At 38.9% G+C, this 19,136-nt stretch overlaps 3 protein-coding genes across 3 annotated transcripts in view; 1 reads left to right on the top strand and 2 right to left on the bottom strand.

The window, feature by feature from the left end:
• Positions 1-524: 524 nt before the first annotated feature.
• On the top strand, positions 525-6,545 carry LOC107757259 (interleukin-17 receptor A-like). Its single transcript, XM_016574681.1, has 11 exons — positions 525-826; positions 994-1,018; positions 1,104-1,250; positions 1,620-1,744; positions 1,826-1,952; positions 2,046-2,093; positions 2,231-2,385; positions 2,504-2,578; positions 2,687-2,759; positions 2,856-2,975; positions 3,187-6,545. Exons 1-11 carry the CDS (start codon positions 722-724, stop codon positions 4,575-4,577), a joined length of 2,391 nt encoding a protein of 796 aa, XP_016430167.1. The 5' UTR covers positions 525-721; the 3' UTR covers positions 4,578-6,545.
• Positions 6,546-7,466: 921 nt separating this feature from the next.
• On the bottom strand, positions 7,467-8,771 carry LOC107757258 (cat eye syndrome critical region protein 6-like). Its single transcript, XM_016574680.1, has one exon. It carries the CDS (start codon positions 8,769-8,771, stop codon positions 7,584-7,586), a length of 1,188 nt encoding a protein of 395 aa, XP_016430166.1. The 3' UTR covers positions 7,467-7,583.
• A 1,563-nt stretch (positions 8,772-10,334) lies between these two features.
• The window catches only part of LOC107757257 (probable E3 ubiquitin-protein ligase makorin-1), a 9,280-nt gene continuing 478 nt past the window's right edge, over positions 10,335-19,136 (bottom strand). The window contains exons 2-8 of the mRNA XM_016574678.1: positions 18,444-18,572; positions 14,884-15,095; positions 13,301-13,521; positions 12,998-13,212; positions 12,683-12,793; positions 11,505-11,649; positions 10,335-11,348 (exon numbers count right to left, since the gene is read on the bottom strand). Coding sequence (XP_016430164.1) covers positions 11,139-11,348; positions 11,505-11,649; positions 12,683-12,793; positions 12,998-13,212; positions 13,301-13,521; positions 14,884-15,095; positions 18,444-18,572 — 1,243 coding nt within the window. The 3' untranslated portion in view covers positions 10,335-11,138. The remainder of the gene's footprint in view (positions 11,349-11,504; positions 11,650-12,682; positions 12,794-12,997; positions 13,213-13,300; positions 13,522-14,883; positions 15,096-18,443; positions 18,573-19,136) is intronic.

Genomic DNA, 19,136 nt, shown 5'->3' with positions numbered 1-19,136 from the left:
ACTGACATCTGTATAGGCTACTAATATCTATATTTTTATGTGCTTATATTTTAACAGACTGATAAACAGGCCTACATACAGTACATACATACAGTGGTGAAGTAGCGCCCTCGTGTGGAAATGCAACCGTTTAAATTATGCAAACAAAATAAAAAGGAACCACAGTTTAATAAAAATGTGTTCCTTTACTTTTATAGAGTATGAAGGTTTTTGACGGTTATTATTTATTTATTTATTTAAAGTAATTTACTCTTCTCCTATTTACCTTTTTATCCTTTCTTTTCTAATGTGAAGTCGTGTTGGCACTCATGATGTGCCACATTTTTATGTGGCGTTGCATAATTTCAGTTTTTTTGTTTGTTTGTTTGTGAATTGTATTCAGTAAAATAATAATAATTAATAATAATAATAATATAGACTCGCCTTTACGCGTCTTGCTATGACGCACAAAACGCGAACTGTACAGTAGCCTACGCGTCTTGAACGATGACGCGACGCGACACAACCAGACAGCGTTTCCAAAGTACAGGAGGTGTGAGTCACGCTGCTTTGCATATTACAATAATTCCAGGAAGCTTTTATAGGTCGGCTGTTTCCTGCACCTACGCCACCTTGTTTACCGTGCTCTTTGTCGCTGTCGAACTCGTTCGTCTATTAAAAACCTGTGTAAAAACTTTTTAATTTAGCTGTACTGAGGTTTATGTAGGTTCAAACGCGGATCATGCAGTTCTTGTACCTGAAAGGTGCTGTGTTTTTCACCTTCATACCTGTAGTGATGAATCTCCGACTTATGGATGATGGACGCTCACTGAACTGTACACGAGAGGTAAGTTAATACATAAAGACCAGCAGCAGATACCAAAAAGTGTTAGATATTTATTTAGATATGTTAAATGTGTTTATGTAGTCACTGATACGGTCCCTTTGGGGTTTAAAGTTTTGAATGAGGGTCATATTTTTGCGATCAATTGTAGTTTCTTTCTCGCTCTCCAGGAAGTACAGTGTACTGCAGAGTTCAGTAAGTCCTACTTTCATTTTTCTTTAGTATTCTTTATTATTGTGAGTTGTATTTTAAACTGAAGGTTGATTATTTTCCTCCACAGATAATTGCCTGTATAAAGAATGGCTCATTCCTTCAGATTTCACTCCAAGTGAACCGGATGATTTGTCAGTGTATCTTGATGTAAGAAGCAATATGAAAGGTGATTTGGAGCCAGTGATTGTGGCAGAATGGAAAGCAAAGGATGATGGTGGGTATCATGTGTTTTCAGATAAGTCTTAGATATGTGTGTTACATTATGTGAAAAAATCAATTTACTTGGACAAATTCTTGAAAAAAAACAAAACAAGTTTAATGCAAAGGGACCCTTTTAAATTGTGCGTTTAGACCTATATTTTACTGTATTAAGAAGCTATAATGAAGCTCATGATGAAGAAATCACATTGTTTAATGCTAAATGTGTGTACCAATACTAAGACATTTTCTATATTTAATGATTTCAAAAGGGGGTACAAGGACTCTTTATTTTCATTTTGTATATCAATAAGTATTTATCTCCCAATTAGGACCACATTGTAGTCATCAAAGTTTAATAAACCATTTTTTTTTTATTTTGCAGGAAGCATAATTCATTTGAAAGGAACCGAGCTTGCTGTGTTGAAGTCATCAACCAATGAACATCTATGTGTTCATTACAAGTTCCTCCAAGTTTTTAAGTCCATGAGAAATAGTGTTGGTGAAAAGGCAAGACTGATTGATTTATTTATTTGTGTTTTTATTCTGTTTATTCTCACAAATACTAATGTATGATCTGTTTTATTCTAGTGGTCTTTTTCTTTGGATAAAGTTGTGGTAGATCCAGACAGCACATATGTAGTGACTGTCTCCAACCTTCCCAAGCCGAATTTACAACACACCAGTTACAATATTAACTTAAAAGTTAATGTTCCAGGTAAGTGACAAATTAAACAAAAATTTTGTTCAGATATTTCTACATGACAATTTATATTCAGAATGATAGCTCAGTTTCGATCTGTAACCACAGGTTGTGACGACCTTTTGATGAGAACAACCAAAATCTGTTTTGAAAGAGGTGAGAGAAGAGCTTATTTATAAATGGTTACAAATCAGATACATATATATACACCTAGAAACCCTGAAACCTTATGTATTAAAGTATGTATTCACTTCTTATCCTATGAGATTCATTTGGTTTGATGTTTTGCTTAGGGGATACATGGCGACCCAATGTTACCGTAGGAAGGACCACAGGTGTAAATGGCAAGGATATTCTGTATGTTGCATTTAATCCTGGAGAGAACGCAGAAAAATACAATGTTTTTCTTAAGTGCAACAGGGACACCGAAATGAAGACTCTTTATAATGTAAGACATTTTATCTGTATGTCTATTTAAATATATCCAAATGAATAAGGCTGGATAATATGACTCTGCACATAAAACTGGGCAGAACTGTTTTCAAAGGGTGTTTTTTTGTATTTAGGAGAGCAATCCATTACTAAATGTGACATATAACCTGGAGAACTGGTCACGTACATGCTGTAATTTTGATGTTCAGGTGTGTTGGCCTAAACAAACATGTTACACCAATAATAAAGTAAGATTACATATAAAACAATTCTTATATACTAGTGTATTGACTTAATAGTGTTTTTTTCCTATTTAGATCCAGCCATTTTTCCGGAAGTGTGCCAACGACTGTCGTCGAAAGAATCACAGTTTTAACATATGTGGTCCTGGTGTGTATGGAAACAGCTTCACCTTTTGAATTACTGAGAAAAGAAAAATGTAAAAAGCATAATGCCACTTTACTCATTTTTATATATGTTCCACAGTACCAACAAGCCCTCCTGAGAACAACTCGGCACTTCAGATCATTTGTGCTGGATTATGCCTCTTAATTTGTGCCATTGGTATTTGTGCTATTTATTTGCGCTGCAGGAAACCACAGAATGGTAAGCATTGACATTTAAGATGGATGTTTTTATCTTCAAAGACTGATTTTAATCGTGTTACATAACAGTGGCAGTGATGTCTTTCAAGAGTAACTTCCTGTGGGTAGCCACACAGATAGTGCTAGGGCTGAAATAATACAACTAATATGCAGTAAACAATCATTTTCAAGGAATATCCCTGTTTCAAATTTTTTTAATTATTTTAATTCAGGTCAAAAAAAGCCACAGGAACCACCACGTCTTGTACCACCAGTTTCATCCGGCCCACGATCCGTATTAATCATCTACTCCAGAGATCATCCCCTTTACACAGACATAGTCCTGAAGCTTTGCGCCTTCCTGCGGGCCAAATGCGGCATTGAGGTCATGCTGGACCTACTTGACACGACTTGGCTCGGCACCATCGGCCGGCTACAGTGGCTTGAGGAAAAAAAGCGACAGATTGAGCAATCGTCAAACAAGATCTTGGTCCTTTGCTCCCGAGGAGTGCAAGCCAAGTGGGGGGCGATGTGTGGAGAGCCTCGCATCCTCCTCCGGGAAGACGTGCGCTCTCCGGTCGGTGATATGCTGACTCTCGCCCTTCAGCTGATTACACCTGATATGCAGCGTCCGGCTTCTTACGGGAAGTATTTGGTGGCTTACTTTGACGACATAAGCAGCGAAGGCGATGTGCCGTCTATGTTTGACATTGCGGTCAAATATAAGCTGATGAAGCATTTCGAGGAGCTCTATTTCCGTATCCTCGATGTGGAGAAGTATCAGCAGGGAGTGAAGCACTGTATCGAGGGTATCGGAAAGGACGAGTACTTCAATTGCCCCTCGGGCGAAGCCTTAAGGAACGCAATCGAAGCATTCCAGGCACACCAGTTGAAGAATCAAGACTGGTTTGAGAAAGAATGCGTGACCAGCGAGGAGGAAGTGAGAGGGGAAACCGATCCACTTCTTGAGATGCCCATGCAGCCAATATATGAATTAACACCTATGCTAAACATCGGACTCCCAATCCTTGTGAAGGAGGTAGACATCAATCAAGAGGCCCAGAGTGTCTGCTCTGTAAGTCCCCAAATTCAAGAGAACCCTGAAGAGTTATCTGTGGTGATTATTAATCCAAGAGTCCAGCCAGATCACAGTGTACTTTCCTATTATCCACCAATGGAATGTCCTCTTGAATTACCCAGCGTGACTGGTATTAGGACACCAGTGGACCCACAAATCTATCCATGTTTCCTTGCTGAACCAGGACCAGTGGAACCCTCACATCCTCCTTTTGCGTTTCCATTGGGAGAACCATCAGATAATTGTCCGACGGACAGCAGAAAGTGCTTTTTGATAGCGCCTCCACCCTCAATGGAAGACAGCTTCAATCTGAATCAGGAGATGAATGTGTCCCAGCCAGTGGAGATGGAGGAAAGTGAAATGGAGGGTGCTTCTGAGACGAGACCATCACGAGGGTCCGATCAGGGATATGGTTCCAGGTATTCCACAGTGAGGGAGGACCCCAAGTTTCAGCAAGACCTTTCCTCTCTGGCCAAGTTACAAATGAACCTCTTCCAGAACAGCCCGATCTCTTCTAGTTTCTGCACCAGTAAACCGGAGATCTGAATTACTTGTACGTCTTTTGGCTGTTTTTGTGATTTGCAGTGTGCCGTAGTACCATGGCACGGTGTTCTTGAACAATCTATGTTTGGCCGTCACTCCTAAAACATTCAAACTATTTGTGTCAACAGAAACAGGAAACAGACTAGATGGACGAGTTCAATGATCAGCTCTTTTACTGTGGAGCAGAACAAGTACCTTGTTAAACAGCTTGATATAGAACAGCACAGCACATGATTTTAAGCTTATGTTAGCTACCGAACACACGTCTAAGAAATTTGGTTGGGCTTGCAATGTTACACTTGTATTGTCTTTTCATATTTGCTCAGATGAAATGTTTTGTTGTATTATATTGCACTATTGTATTTTTATTTTTCATTCCAGTTTAACAGCTATAACCATTTACTCTGGAAGTTTGTATATAATATTATGTAAGTACATTTCTAAATTTATAAAGCAGCATTCTTTGGTAATTCTTTTTACTTAATAATTTAGTTAAATAATCACTTTACTTGCATCAAATTACATCCAACTTTGGACCTCAAATTACTTTTTAACCAATTTAACCAGGATGCTTCTAGACCCTTGCAGCTGTTGCAGTGCAAATAATGTCTTATGTAAACACAACTTAACTTGCAAACTAAAGCCCTTGTAAGAAAATTCTCTGTAAAACATTAATGTGGATAAATAGCGAGAGGTGGGGTTGGAAGTCGCTTTCCTTATCAAAAAGGTTATGTACATACACTAAGACCTGTAGTTTAAAAAAACATGCGTAGTATGTAGTGGTATATATTTGTCAGGTTAAATACTGCGCAATGAGGCACAAAAATCCCATAATGCACTTTCGGCCTGCATATGTAACACATTTAGCTCACCCTGTACCCCAATCCTCAAAGCACAAGAGTAATAATATGTTAGAATAAGGATGCACATTTGTTAGTAATTACATGTTAGACTAGCATATATAATACTCCGTTTTAAAACTAAAAGTGACAGGACAAGTTTGCTTGTGATAGCTTACCCAAAAATGACTATTCTGTGATCATTTACTCACACTCGTGTCACTCTAAACCTGGATGCATTTATTTATTCAAGATATTTTGAAAAATGTGTTTTTTGTCCATTCAATGAAGTTCAATGGGGTCCAAACCAACATTGTTTGGACCCCATAGACTTTCTTCATATGCGCAAAAACATTATTTAAAATATCTTCGTTTGTGTTGCACGGAAGAAAGCAAGTCATTCAGGTTTGAAACGACATGAGGGTGTGTAAATGATGTCAGAATTTTCCATTTTGGTGGAGACTTGGAGTGAGAAACATGGATATTAAGCTTTGACATATTTGTTCAAGTTCCTGGTGTAAACTTAGTGTAAGTAATGAGCTTGGAAATATACATATTTAGATTCTCATTTAGACATAGATGCACTGCATGTAGATTAATGGATAGTGTCCTCTTGAAGTCTGTCTATCAGCACTATAATTGTCATGATCAAAATATTATTCATTGTGATAATCATACCTCATTTACTGGCATGAATAAAATAGCATCTGAAATTGAGCAGAATAACAGACTAGTTTGTGATTTCAACCATGAGGTTCTGTAAAGAGAGGTAGCCTTGTACAAACTGATGATGGTAATACGGCTGGTTGGGACCAGCAATGGAGTTTGGTCATTAAAGATGGATTACAGTTATCCTCATAGACTCTATGCTTAAAGTAGCCTATTATTACATTAAGGAACATTACGAATTCATATCATACACCGTTCGGCAGTTTTCCATTCCTAAGTACCATTGCCACTGACAAAGTATTTCAAATAGGAAAGGACTACATCACATTCACAATTTGAAGTGTACACCAAGCCTAACAAGTCACAAGGCATATTTACACTTGAGGAGTGCATTTAGGAACATCTCTTGACAAAGTATCTGAAAACACTATAAACATGTGTCTACATGAGCCTACTGTCAGTTAAGGACATTTTTACATAGAAAATAAATTATACAACATTGCACTTACAACCTTTCCTCAGTTGAATAGTCCTCACGTAATTAAAGTGCCTCACAAAACAAGTGCAAATCAAAGATTCTCTTATCATCATATAAGCACTGGCTGACAGTCACGTCCCAATTCATTAAGTATATACTGCAGAGGTCACAGGTGGGAATGTTTTTCATTGGCACGTTGAGTGGCTTGGTTGTAGCACCTGTTGAGAGTGGAGGAGAACGACAGTGTTCATAAGGAGAGGTACTACAGGCATAAATGTGTATTTTGGTTAGATTTGGCTATTCTGATGGAACACGTCTCAAATACTGGATAATATTTTCATAAACATTGAATTATTCTGATTTTATATCACATATTGGCTACCAAGTAAATAATGTAAAATCAGTTAGCTATATTGGGCTTGTCTGACACAAATTATATTTTGGATTTAGGCCAATGCCTAACAAACCAAATTGTTCATGTTTTGTACAGAATCCTAATTTTGCTTATTGTTGGTTATTGTCAGTTTTGTTGTTGTTTTATTAATTTGCTAAAAAAAAAAAAATTTGCAAACAAGTCTGACAACTAGCAACCAGTGAGTTAATCACACAAACACATTTTTGTGGCGTTCACTTGTTATATTATGCACACCTGTGAAAATGTAATTACATGATGGCTAATTTGCATACTGCGTTTCTGTCAGTATGCATTTACGTCCCAGTTAGCACACTGTTAAGACGTTATAAACAAAATACTTTTTATTAACTTGTGATTTGTAATTCTAAAATACGTTTTTGTCAATTTTAACGCTCGCAGCTGACCATACCTCACAATCCGTACTTTAACAAAGTATAGCAATACATTTTATTTATTTATTTATTAACTGATTTGTGTGTTTTATCTTCATTTTGATTAAAAGGAAAGGAATGTTAGCACCTGTAGTACCTCCCCTTAAATGGGCTGATGCACACTGTGTAGTAGCCTACGTGGCCCCCGGCCGGTCAAAGCCAGTCCCGAATGAGCATCTACGACTGAGTATTGACAGCCAGCGTATTCACATAGCCGTGAGGACACATGTCGTTCTCGGAAACGCAGTGGGAGAACTGGGCTGGGTTACCCCCACGTCCACGTGCAAACCTCCGGACACCTCTTAAGGACGTGCACTGTTCAACCAGCTCCAGGCACTTACACCCCAAGAAGAAGATGTTCTTGAACATGAAAACCGATATGGGCGTTTTGTAAACAAAGACGAGGAAACATCTGACCACCAAGAGTGGACCGTTGAGCAGCACGCCGGTGAAGAACCTCGCCCATATCCAGCGACAGTTCATCTTTGAGGCCGTCAACTCGTAAAGCCAACCAACCGGGACGCCCAATGCGATGAAGTACACGGATATAACCGTGTACCTAAGGTATATGTTGGAGATTTCGTTTTTAAGGAGCAGTTCCACCAGCGTGAAGCTGTCCAGGATGTCTACGCAGGTGCTCATGAAGCAGCCTTGGGAGTGAAAGCGCGTGGCACCGTTGGGATCTTCGATGATTGAGTTGATGAGGCAGTAAAGCAAAGGCGCGCACAGCAGCATGGTTATTTTAAACCCGGTGATGCCAAATGGCACCTTCAGGGCGATCAGATCGAGGATGGACGTTTCCAGAACGAGCACCACTTTCGGGGTGGACGCGATCACGTAGATGAGCCATGCCAGGTACGCGAAGGTGAACTCCCCGAGGTTGCATCCGAAGATGGAGCTCTTCTGGTGGAAACCACAAGCTCGTTCGCGCTTACTCCTGGCGTTTTTCATGAAGAAGATCGCCCATCCCGATATAACCACCAGATCCGTGGCTATCCACGAGCACCAGTAGAGATCCGTGAAGATGATGAGGTAGAAATCCAACATGCCTCCTTGGAGAACGAGCACGAGGAAACACAAGATCTTATAAAACAGGTTCTTATTAGACCTCTGCACGAACAGAGGGGTGGACTGCATGAATTCGCCCGATGTCATGGTGTAAGACTGAGGCTGAGCTGTGGCTGAGGAGGAGACCAGGGGCTGGGAGCTGCCCTCCTCGAGGTTGGCGCTGCCGCTGGTGGTCTGCGTGTCCCTCCTGGAGGCGACGCTTCGGATGAACAACAGCTGTCCGTTTTCTGGTGCTGAGGAGACAGGTGAGTCGGGCTGGGAGATGTCTTTTATGATTTCAGCAGTCATTGTATTCATGCCTTATATTCCTGACTTGTTTTGGCTCTGCTGGTGTAATGCTAGCCGCTCAAGGGGGCAGAGGAGGAAATCCCGTTATGGAATTGCGTTGGAATGGAATGTGAACTTACAGAATCCCTTCCAATTAAAACGGATAAATAATTAACTAAGTGATGATTAAATCTACGGATCTGATATTCGTTAAAAACATGGATTCATGTTTTAAACATTTAATCTCCCCGTTTGAAATGATTGCAGGCTATTGAATTTATATTTTTCTTTTCGTGACAAGCTTTCCTATTGATAGGCCTATACCTCTATTTCACCAAATAGCCGTTTAATAGTAAAGATGTGCTTTAAATATTACAAAATAAATTATACAGTATAGAAATTATAGAAGAATATAAAAATGCAATAGTAAAAAAAAAACTTTTTTCTTATCTGTAATTTACCTTACAATACAAGCATATTAAAATTATATTTTAAAAGACAATGAAATACGATTTTAGTTTTAATTAAAATGTGGGAAATTTTAATTGAAATGTGGAAAAATTAGAAGTAAAAGGTATGAATTACCTTCACAAAATAAATTAATATTATATGTTTAACAAGATCATATTTATACTTGGTGAAGCCATGTTGAAAATATACATTTTAAAAAGTTTTATTAAAATTATTAGTAATTCTAATCATATATAAAAAGGGGGCAATCTCAGAATAAAACCTGCAAAGCATTTTATTCAAAGATGCTTTGTTTCTGGAAAGATAATGTAGATCAAATAAGAATAATGTTGATATATGATGTGCCTTTCACAAAACAGCTTCCATAAAAATGGAAAACAAGTAAAATGCAAAAGGCCTCTCCAAAGCAATACTTTTATAGACAGTCACATTTGTCTTAAAGATGATGTGCATTCAAGCGTAATCACTCACAGAAGCCTGATGTAGGACATCAGAAGCCTAGTATGAACATAATGAGTATCATTATTTATAAGAGTCTGAGCATTGTTTCATTAAAAATGCTGCAGTTTGTTACAGTGTGTGTCGGCTGTATTCTTAATGCTGATTTGTAAAAGATTTTAAACTTATAACATTTAAACCATCGTTTTCTAAGTTTTTTTGTAGGTATAACTTTAATTTAGGCCAGAATTAATAAGACTTTTTTTAACCGCCATCAACCTCCAATAAGACCACAGCATAACTGCTAAATTAAATACCATGACAGTAGGCTATTCTCCATTGCACAGAACTACAGAGGCAATTAAAATGCCCTGCATGGATACTTTATCTCTAAGGCTAAATATGACTGTCAATAACATTCACATAAAAATCCATAGACAACTAATAATTTGATAATAAACTTTAATTTCAAGTTACATTGGATGGTTCTGAACCATAGACAACAAGCACATTTCTGTATAAACATATGCATATCGACCAAGTTCGACAAGAACCGAATAACATTTGGGTGTTTGTGGTTTGACTACTGCCAGCTGAGCTTAATATGCAATATTCACTGAAGCAAAACAGATTTACAATTAATACAGTTAAACTGATGAACATTCAGCTTCATATTTGAATGCATTTAAGTCTGCTTTTGGGAGTCCAGATTCACAAATTATCAGCGCACTCAGTTCATAGGGACTTCCCATGGGATACCACAGCTAATAAGGTACAGCTAAACAGGTACAAAAAAAAACAACTCAGTGGATATTTAATAGAGAGAGAAACAAAAGGACATTACATTTAAGGATAAATATCACGAGTTGTCCGTGTGAACGTTGACGAGTGCATTTGTGACCTCCAGGTAGCTCCCCGCCACCACCACCACCACCACCTCCCACCCAGTCAAAATCAGTGCATAAGAGGGATATTTCAAAAATATCAGAAGCATTGACAGCCACCAGTTAGTGAAGTCATACACAGTTGCTGTATCCTCACAGTCAATTAGAAACATGTCAAACCCACACCTGAGATAAACTCGGTACGGTTTGTTAGATATATCTTTCCAAGTTTATATACTGTATAACTTAGTGTCCTTTCTTGCAATTTTTTTAATTACTTTTGTTTTTGCTCTTTATACTTATTCTAGTACATTAACCAGACATGGACAGACTCACATAATGGAGAAGGCTTTCTAGAAAATATTTTTTAGCACAAGAGCTATTTTTATGTCTTTTGACGTGTTTTATATTCATTTATTGAATTTGAAATGAATCGTTTTAATGGCCTGCTGAAAGGCACTGCCACAACACAGGGGAAAAAAGACACTACTGCCCATCAGTCACACAAGACAGTCCTGTCTAGTTTCTAATAGGGATAGAAATTGAGTAAATAGGGACAAGGGTTAGTCTAGGAGGGAGTTAGCGAAGGACAGAAGGAGGCCTGCTATAGGTACAGCTCGTAGTAATCGTCCAGCTCTTCGTGGAACAAGTCCCACTCATCTTCGGAATCGGTGACATCATCGTCAGTTCCGGCAGCCAGAAGCATGAGGAGCATCTCGCTGAGCTCGAACGTCACCATCTCGTCTTCGTTGTCGAAGGAGTCGCTGTTCTCCCGCTCGTCGAAAAGATCCCAGAGTGGTGTCCGTCTGGAGTTCTGCAACACAGATTCCATTAATGGCTCAATCGAGTGCCAATGATCGAATTCGTTGCACATCATTAAGTAAATACGATAAGCTTTCACGTAACGAAATTTTCAGTTTGGCACTAACATTGGGAGAAAATAGCCGTTAGGCTTCAGTAGAAGCTTTACCCGGTTTCTTCCGTTGGAGCCGGTCTGTCTCCTCTGGGGTTGAGGCTCTTCCAGACGCCCATCAGGAAAAGCATGCTTGTAAAAGCAGTTGGCTCCAAACGGACAGGTCCCACGGCCTTCATCAAAATATCGGCATGGTTTACTCCTGGGTATGAAGATGGACAAAGCTGATTAGCTAAACAAATGAATCATAAAATGCTTTGGGCTTAAAGCGACAGTACACCCAAAAATTACAGTTCTGTCATTTACTTATCTTAATGTTTCCCTCCACCAAACGACTACAAAATCTGCATGGCATTCAAAAATGACACATCAATGCCATTTAACACCACTGAAGCAACACAGAATTGGTTCTCACATTTATCATGAAAATCGATGAAAATTAATATCTAATTTGATTTGAGAACTGCAGTGGAGGGAAAGATTTTAAAGGAATAATTAATCATTTTGGTCTGTTAATCACACAGAGCTGTAGTATGACTTCAGAAGATCTGGAATATAGTGCACTAGTAAAGTGAAAAACATTTATGGTGCATATTTTGTCATTTTTGTCACAGTCCCAGCCCCCTTTACTTTCATTATATGTGACCCTGGACCACAAAACCAGTCTTAAGTCGCTGGGGTATATTTGTAGCAATAGCCAAAAAAACATTGTATGGGTCAAAATTATCGATTTTTATTTTATGCCAAAAATCATTAGGATATTAAGTAAAGATCATGTTCCATGAAGATATTTTGTAAATTTCCTACTGTAAATATATCAAAACTTAATTTTTGATTAGTAATATGCATTGCTAAGAACTTCATTTGGACAACTTTAAAGGTGATTTTCTCAGTATTTTTGATTTTTTTTTTGCACCCTCGGATTCCAGATTTTCAAATAGTCGTATCTCGGCCAAATATTGTCCTATCCTAACAAACCATACATTAATGGAAAGCTTATTTACTCAGCTTTCAGATGTTGCCTAAATCTCAATTTCAAAAAATGACTGGTTTTGTGGTCCAGGGTCACATATGGATAAGCGTGTCCAGAATACTCTGCAGAAAGTCACCTTTCGTGTTCCATGGAAGGCAAACGACAATAGGGTGCGTAAATGACAATTTAATTATTACTTATTTATTACTTAATTATTACAATTTAACTATGACTTTATTCAGTGAAATTCTCAATTGTATACCCCATGCCATCCTTGTATTTCTGAATGAGTTGCTTCTTATCCTCCTTGTCCTCCACCCAGTATTCGCTTGGTATGACAAAGTTCGATGTGATTCGACACTCTGGGCAGGACCTGATTGGGAACACATTGATTTGTCACTAAAAATATGGTTCTTCCTTTTACACCAGCACTGATCTTTAAAAGAAGAGGTGGACAATTACAATTAGAGATGATAATCCTAAGATAATGATCATAATATTCAAAATGATTAAAGATCAGCTCCCCAGAATCCTATTCAACTTAATACACGTTTAATTATCTTGAGGACAGTCTTACTTTATGATCTTGCTCTCGAACTGCTTGGCGCTCCGCCATTTCCTGATGCACTTGAGGCAGTAGCAGTGGCTGCAGTTGGAGAGGATGCCGAAACGGCGTTCACTGGGGTTGGTTTTCTCGAACACCACCTCCATGCACACGCCACACATCATGTCTTTACTACGCTGGATGGCAAACGAGATTTCCATGTCCTTCTCGTGAGCTTCAATGCAGGCCTGCCGTAAACAAAAAATTCGAGATTTTACTCTAAAACTTTCCGAAAATTAAAAGAGTCTGAGAAAAAGATGCAAGTCCGCTACTCACCCTGATGTGTTGCGAGCGCTGAGAGGTGTCGGACGGGTGGAGGACCTGTAGGCCGCACATGTCGCAAACGTCACCATGGAGGTAGGCACAGTTGAGGCCATAGCGACATTCGCCAACAGCGGCGTACGGGCAAAGCTGTTTCTTCAATTCTTTGTTAGCTAGTTCTTTCTCGTACTCTTCTTCGATGAGAAGTCCAGGCCCCTCTAACTGCACTGGGTCAGCTGCAGGGAGAACAAATATTGTAAGATTTAACAACCAAGTTCCTGGGATAGGGATAGGAAATCAACCACATTATTGTGGTGTGGGCTGAAGGATACCGATCTTTTTGTTTACAATCTAAAGATGACACCACAAATGACAGAATGGATTTTTTTTTTTAAATCCAGTCCCTTAGACTGAGACATAAATGACCTGAAAGAAATTTGCAAGGAAGAAACCGTAAGATTTATTGATGTGTTTGACGGTTTCGTAATGTGGTCTACCACAGTAAACGCTGGAAGAAAAGCACCTGCTTTCTTGAATGTAGGAGTTTTGGCCGCCACCCAAAGACTAGGAAAGAAACAGCACTGTTCCTTCAGCTCGTTGCTGATGAAGTCACCCTTTAAGATAAATGTAAGAGGGTCTGGGCCAGCGAGAACAAGAAAGCACACTGGTAGAGCACAGCCTGAGCTCTGCCGCGTCTGCAGGGTCAGTCAAACTTTAGTAAGGGGGCTGATTATTTATGCTGCATTATAAAACGGCTAGTTCTGATTGTATGCGCCACGTTTGAAGTAGTCATAAAATGGCGATAAATGCACACCTGAGGCCACATGTTCTATAAGAATGTGCCAAGTTGCTACGTTGCTTGGCAATTTTAAAAAGCCTACATTTAATGGGCTACATTACAACATAGCAGTGTTATTTTAGTATTATTTCTATACTATTATAGCAGAGTGGCATCCGTCTGGAGTTCTGCAACACAGATTCCATTAATGGCTCAATCGAGTGCCAATGATCGAATTTGTTGCACATCATTAAGTAAATACGATATGCTTTCACGTAACTGATAAAATGCACAGCTTGAATGTACTCGCTTTGGATAAAAGTACTTGACAAATGCATAAGTGTAACTGCAAGACCGAAACTATGGTAAAATGAATTGCTAACAATGAACAATACTTTTACAGCATTTATGTTAACGAATTGAACCTTATTGTTAAGTGTTAACAATACATTATTTAATTATTTACAAAAATGTATTGAAACGTTACAGCTAGTTCAAGCCCAATCTGCCTGTCAAAGAATCGGAGTAAGAGAATCCAGATACATTTTTTCTAATTTATTTTCCAGGAAGTGAAAATCAGTTCCTTTGGTTCTTGTATACAGCAATGAAGAAGTGTGCCACAAAAACAGTAACCACCACAACAGTGACAGCATTATTATGACAAACCAAAGCATTGGTCAAACAAACAGATCTAAAATAAAAGCCTAATTGTAAAACAGCCTTCATATTGTACACCGAATGCTTGGCTTATCTGCTGGCACCGTGTTTTCACAGATTGTCTTGGCAATGACAACGGAACATCTTTCCCTGCTACACTCACCCCTCCCACAGTAGGGCTGCCCTGGCACGAACTCGGCAGCATTGACCCAGTCCACTGCCCCCAAGCCTTGGGGCTTCTCCTGGGCATCGGTCGTACCACCTGGCCCATCAGACACGGGATCAGGAGTGCCAGCAAGGGGAGCAGCGGTCAGCGGCATCGACGGCTTAGAACTAGGGACTTCGTCTTGCTTGGCAGGTTTGCTATGTTCATACCTGAGGCACAATGCAAATTTAATGGAAAATACAATAAAATATGGACTGATACACCAGGTAAGCCATGCAATGAAAATGCCCCCTAGGCCTACATAGTTTATCTCTAAAATGAAAGCTTCTGAATGAAAAACTTGTTCTCTGTGGCCTGTAATAGTCATGAAATGTTATTACATTTTTACTAGTATAACATATTTAAGTGAGTGTTGGCTGTTATTAAAACAATGTGTTCAGATAAACTATTTTAGACAGGCTTTAGCACATTATAATCATTAAGCGCCGGGGTGTTTTTTTCTGTCTTAGGTGTCAGAGTGTTTCCCATTGGTGATATTTTTTTTCTCAAGCTGATACAGTCACAAACCTGAAAAGTGTGTCTGGTTACCATGGTGAGTACATGTCTTGTTCACAATCATAATGCAGCAGTACGCCTCTTTCAGAAGTGATTCATTTAAATACGTAACATTTCCAAGTGGGGTTTACAGTGCAAACCGTCTACGGTCTTCAGCATGCTAATGAAAATATAATGGCTAAACATTTCAACAACAATACCAGAAAACAAATCTAGGTAAACCAGTCGACCTTACTAGTGTACAAGAACAAGTTTTATATGTAGTGTTGGGTTGCTTGCATCTCAGGAAATGTTTCAGACAACATAATTGTTAGTAAGAAACAGCTAGTTTTCACATGCAATGATTGTTTAAGACAATAACCAATCCATTTGAATTCCTCAAGAGGATAATGACATGATTTTAATTTGGCAATAAGGTAATGATAAGGTTTTAATTATAAATACAATTCACCAATGTTATTTTTTTACAGCATTCATGGTACAGTGTTTGTAATAAGTAAAGAGTTGATCGTTATTAGGGCTGCACAATATGTGATGGAGATTTACCGCTGATTAAAGAACCGAGTTTACTGACAAGATGCGCGTTAAATATCGCATGCGATTTATCGTGCAGCCCTAATCGTTATTCATAAGTAATATGAGTAATCTAAAATGATATGTGCATGCTGTGTATTTATTTTGTAGATCTACTTGTACTAAGTTACATATTGCTTTTCTTTTTTTTAAAACAAAGCATTTTATTCAAACCAACATGCATTCAAGCATTTGAAGTATGCGTATTATCAGTATGTACGTGTTCCCTGGAAATCAAACCACTTTAATTTGAGCTGCAGAAACAAGAGTCAATTTAGTAAGTAATATCAAATAAATAATATATAATAACAAACAACAATCTAATATAAATAATTAGAAAATAATATATGTAAAAAAAAAATCAATAATTTAAACTTAAATAAAACCTTAACACAAGAGTGGCAATACGATTTCTAAATGAAATATTACAGGAAACCATTCCCAAAATAAAAACACTCATAGAATACTATTATTTACGATAGCTAACAAGTCCGATGACATTGTCATAGTATAGCATCTGTCGTTTATATTTCTCATTATTCCCCATCAAAACACGCTTCAGAGCTTTCTTTACGCATCCACAGACCCCTCCGTCCTCAAACCTCTTGGGTCTTTCAGCCCTATTCTAGACCAATGCGTGTTTGTGCGCCTGTGTGTCGGCCTATACGTGGGGGTCGCATAAATAAATGACACAGCGGTGGAAGCACAAGTGACTACTGCAGAATGGCAGAATGAACCGAATGAACCTGACGGCGGTAGCAACAGCAGCAGAAGGAGACAGAGAGAGAGAGAGAGATGCATGTTAACACACTGGGGTTATGTAATTGCCATGCAGGCTGCAGTGTGCTGCTTTATTTGGCCCCCAGATTGGTGGGGGTGGAGTTACATGGAAGGAGATGGCAAGAGATAAACACAAAGTAGGAAAGAAGAATCCATCCATAATGAAGCATACATTGAAGCCTTTTCTACACACAAACTTAATGAAAGCTCAGCCCCCCCTTCCTCACAAAAAAAATAATGTGGTAAACCCCATATGGGGACAAAAGCATCACTGCACCTCCCCATACATCTGCCAAAGCTGACAATACAACTCTGTCAGACATCAATCTAGACTCCAGACATCAGATATTTAAGCTCAAGACCCTGAAAGCACAGGAAACAGTCCTCTCAAGCCGAGCAAGAGGGAGCTCTCGGTCAGATGTAATGCTGTCATAGAACAGCCTCGGCAAACAAAGACATTCCCATACTGCCGAGCTGGGGGCAGCAGTTACTATGGGGATACACTTGACCGCAGACAGATATGAGACAAACATTGTCTGCACTGTCTGGCTCGCAGGCTAATTTTTACACTGCTTCCAGTGCCAATGCGTTTGACTGCAATGGCCAAAAGTGGTCTGTTTGTAGGCCATTTCTTTTTGAGTGTCTAGAGGTATATAAACGCCAGTAGTTGCACTCAAAAAGAAATGGCCTACAAACAGACCATTTGCATTTGTGTTGCATTAGTTTTGGCATTCATATATCTACAGACAGCATTAATACATTAATGACATTAATAATGTTGTTCCTGTGGCTCAGTGGTAGAGCATTGCGTTAGCAACGCAAAAGGTCGTGGGTTCGATTCCCAGGGAACACACATACTGGTAAAAATGTATAGCCTGAATGCACTGTAAGTCGCTTTAGATAAAAGCGTCTGCTAAATGCATAAATTATTATTATTATTAATACAACACAAATGCAAACGGTCAGTTTGTAGGCCAGTTTGTAGTGCACTTGGTGTCCTTAGGTATAAAAATGGCAACATTAATGTAAGACAAATGCATAAAATCAGTGGCGTGCACAGACCTCCGAAGTGTCATTATGAGTGCACATTCACGGTCTTCCCCCTTGGTAGAAATCGTGGTCCGGGGGCACCTAGATCGGACTGAAAAGGCACTTTAGCATCGGCAATTAAAGGGGCAGGGGCTCCCTCCTGTGCACGCCACTGCGTAAAATGCAAACACAACTCGACCTGTAATAGTTAATTTGACAGCTCTTAAGTGACCGTTTTTTCATACAATGAAACTCAGTGGCAGCCAATGTCAAAAGACTCTTCAAAATATCAACTTTTGTGTTTGGCAGCAAAAAGATACTCCCACAGCTTTTGTGGGAACTATCCCTTTAAGAAAGCGACAAACTCAACTACTTGTTTACAGAAAATTCTGCTTCTCGAATATCACGGGTACTTACTGAAGCTACACACAGCACTTCTCAGAAGCCTTGCTTACCACTACTACATTTAAACACACCTCATGTGTTACGGCCCCAAACACAGAAATACAGATTACATTACCTTTGATGTTATGTAACATCTGCACAGATCTAGTCAAGAGAGTCAGCAGTTGTTTTGAAGCACATTTTGAGTCTAAATGTTTCATCATTGTGTCTCTTACCTGCAACGGTCTCCAAAAGCACAGCATCCTTTTTGAAAGAACTTGCAGGTCATGGTTGCCTTGCAGCTGCTGAGGTCGTGTAAATATCGACAGTTGTCACCCTCTTTGCAAAGCCCATGCATGAAATACCTACAAATGAAAATGTTTTTTGAGCTTGATATGACAACACTCACACAGAACCCACTCTATAGGATTTTACACATCTGAAGGCATAAACAAAGGTTGTTTTGTGACATCCTAACATAAAATGATCAATATCCATGTCATACTAATAAGCATCAGAGCCTTAAAAAGCCTTTGACTATGATTCATAATACACTGCTCACATCATTTACTGTATAAACAGCTTGACCCAAAGAACCCTTCATATGTGCATGTTACATTTGACAACAGTGCTAATGTAAACATTACATATTGCTTAGGTTTGAAAACTCAAAAACACCTACTTGCATTTTATACTACTAGATATGTTGGTAGATAAAAAGGTTATTTGATACAGTCATGACTAGACTTGGATAAAGCCTGGTAAATGAATCATAAATCATCAAGGCTGACACTGACACATTAGCTGCTGCCGAAACTGGTAAACTCGAGGTTTTTTAACGGCTTCCTTGTGTTGTTGTTGTTTTACCAACACGGATGTTGCAGAGATAAACACGCGCGCACACACACACACATACACATACACATACA

This window comes from Sinocyclocheilus rhinocerous, unplaced genomic scaffold, assembly GCF_001515625.1.
Source record: "Sinocyclocheilus rhinocerous isolate Xijiao unplaced genomic scaffold, SAMN03320098_v1.1 scaffold1164, whole genome shotgun sequence".
In the NCBI taxonomy this organism is placed as follows: domain Eukaryota; kingdom Metazoa; phylum Chordata; class Actinopteri; order Cypriniformes; family Cyprinidae; genus Sinocyclocheilus; species Sinocyclocheilus rhinocerous.
The sequence above is the reverse complement of the archived record's forward strand: the minus strand, read 5'-3'. Positions and strand labels throughout refer to the sequence as shown.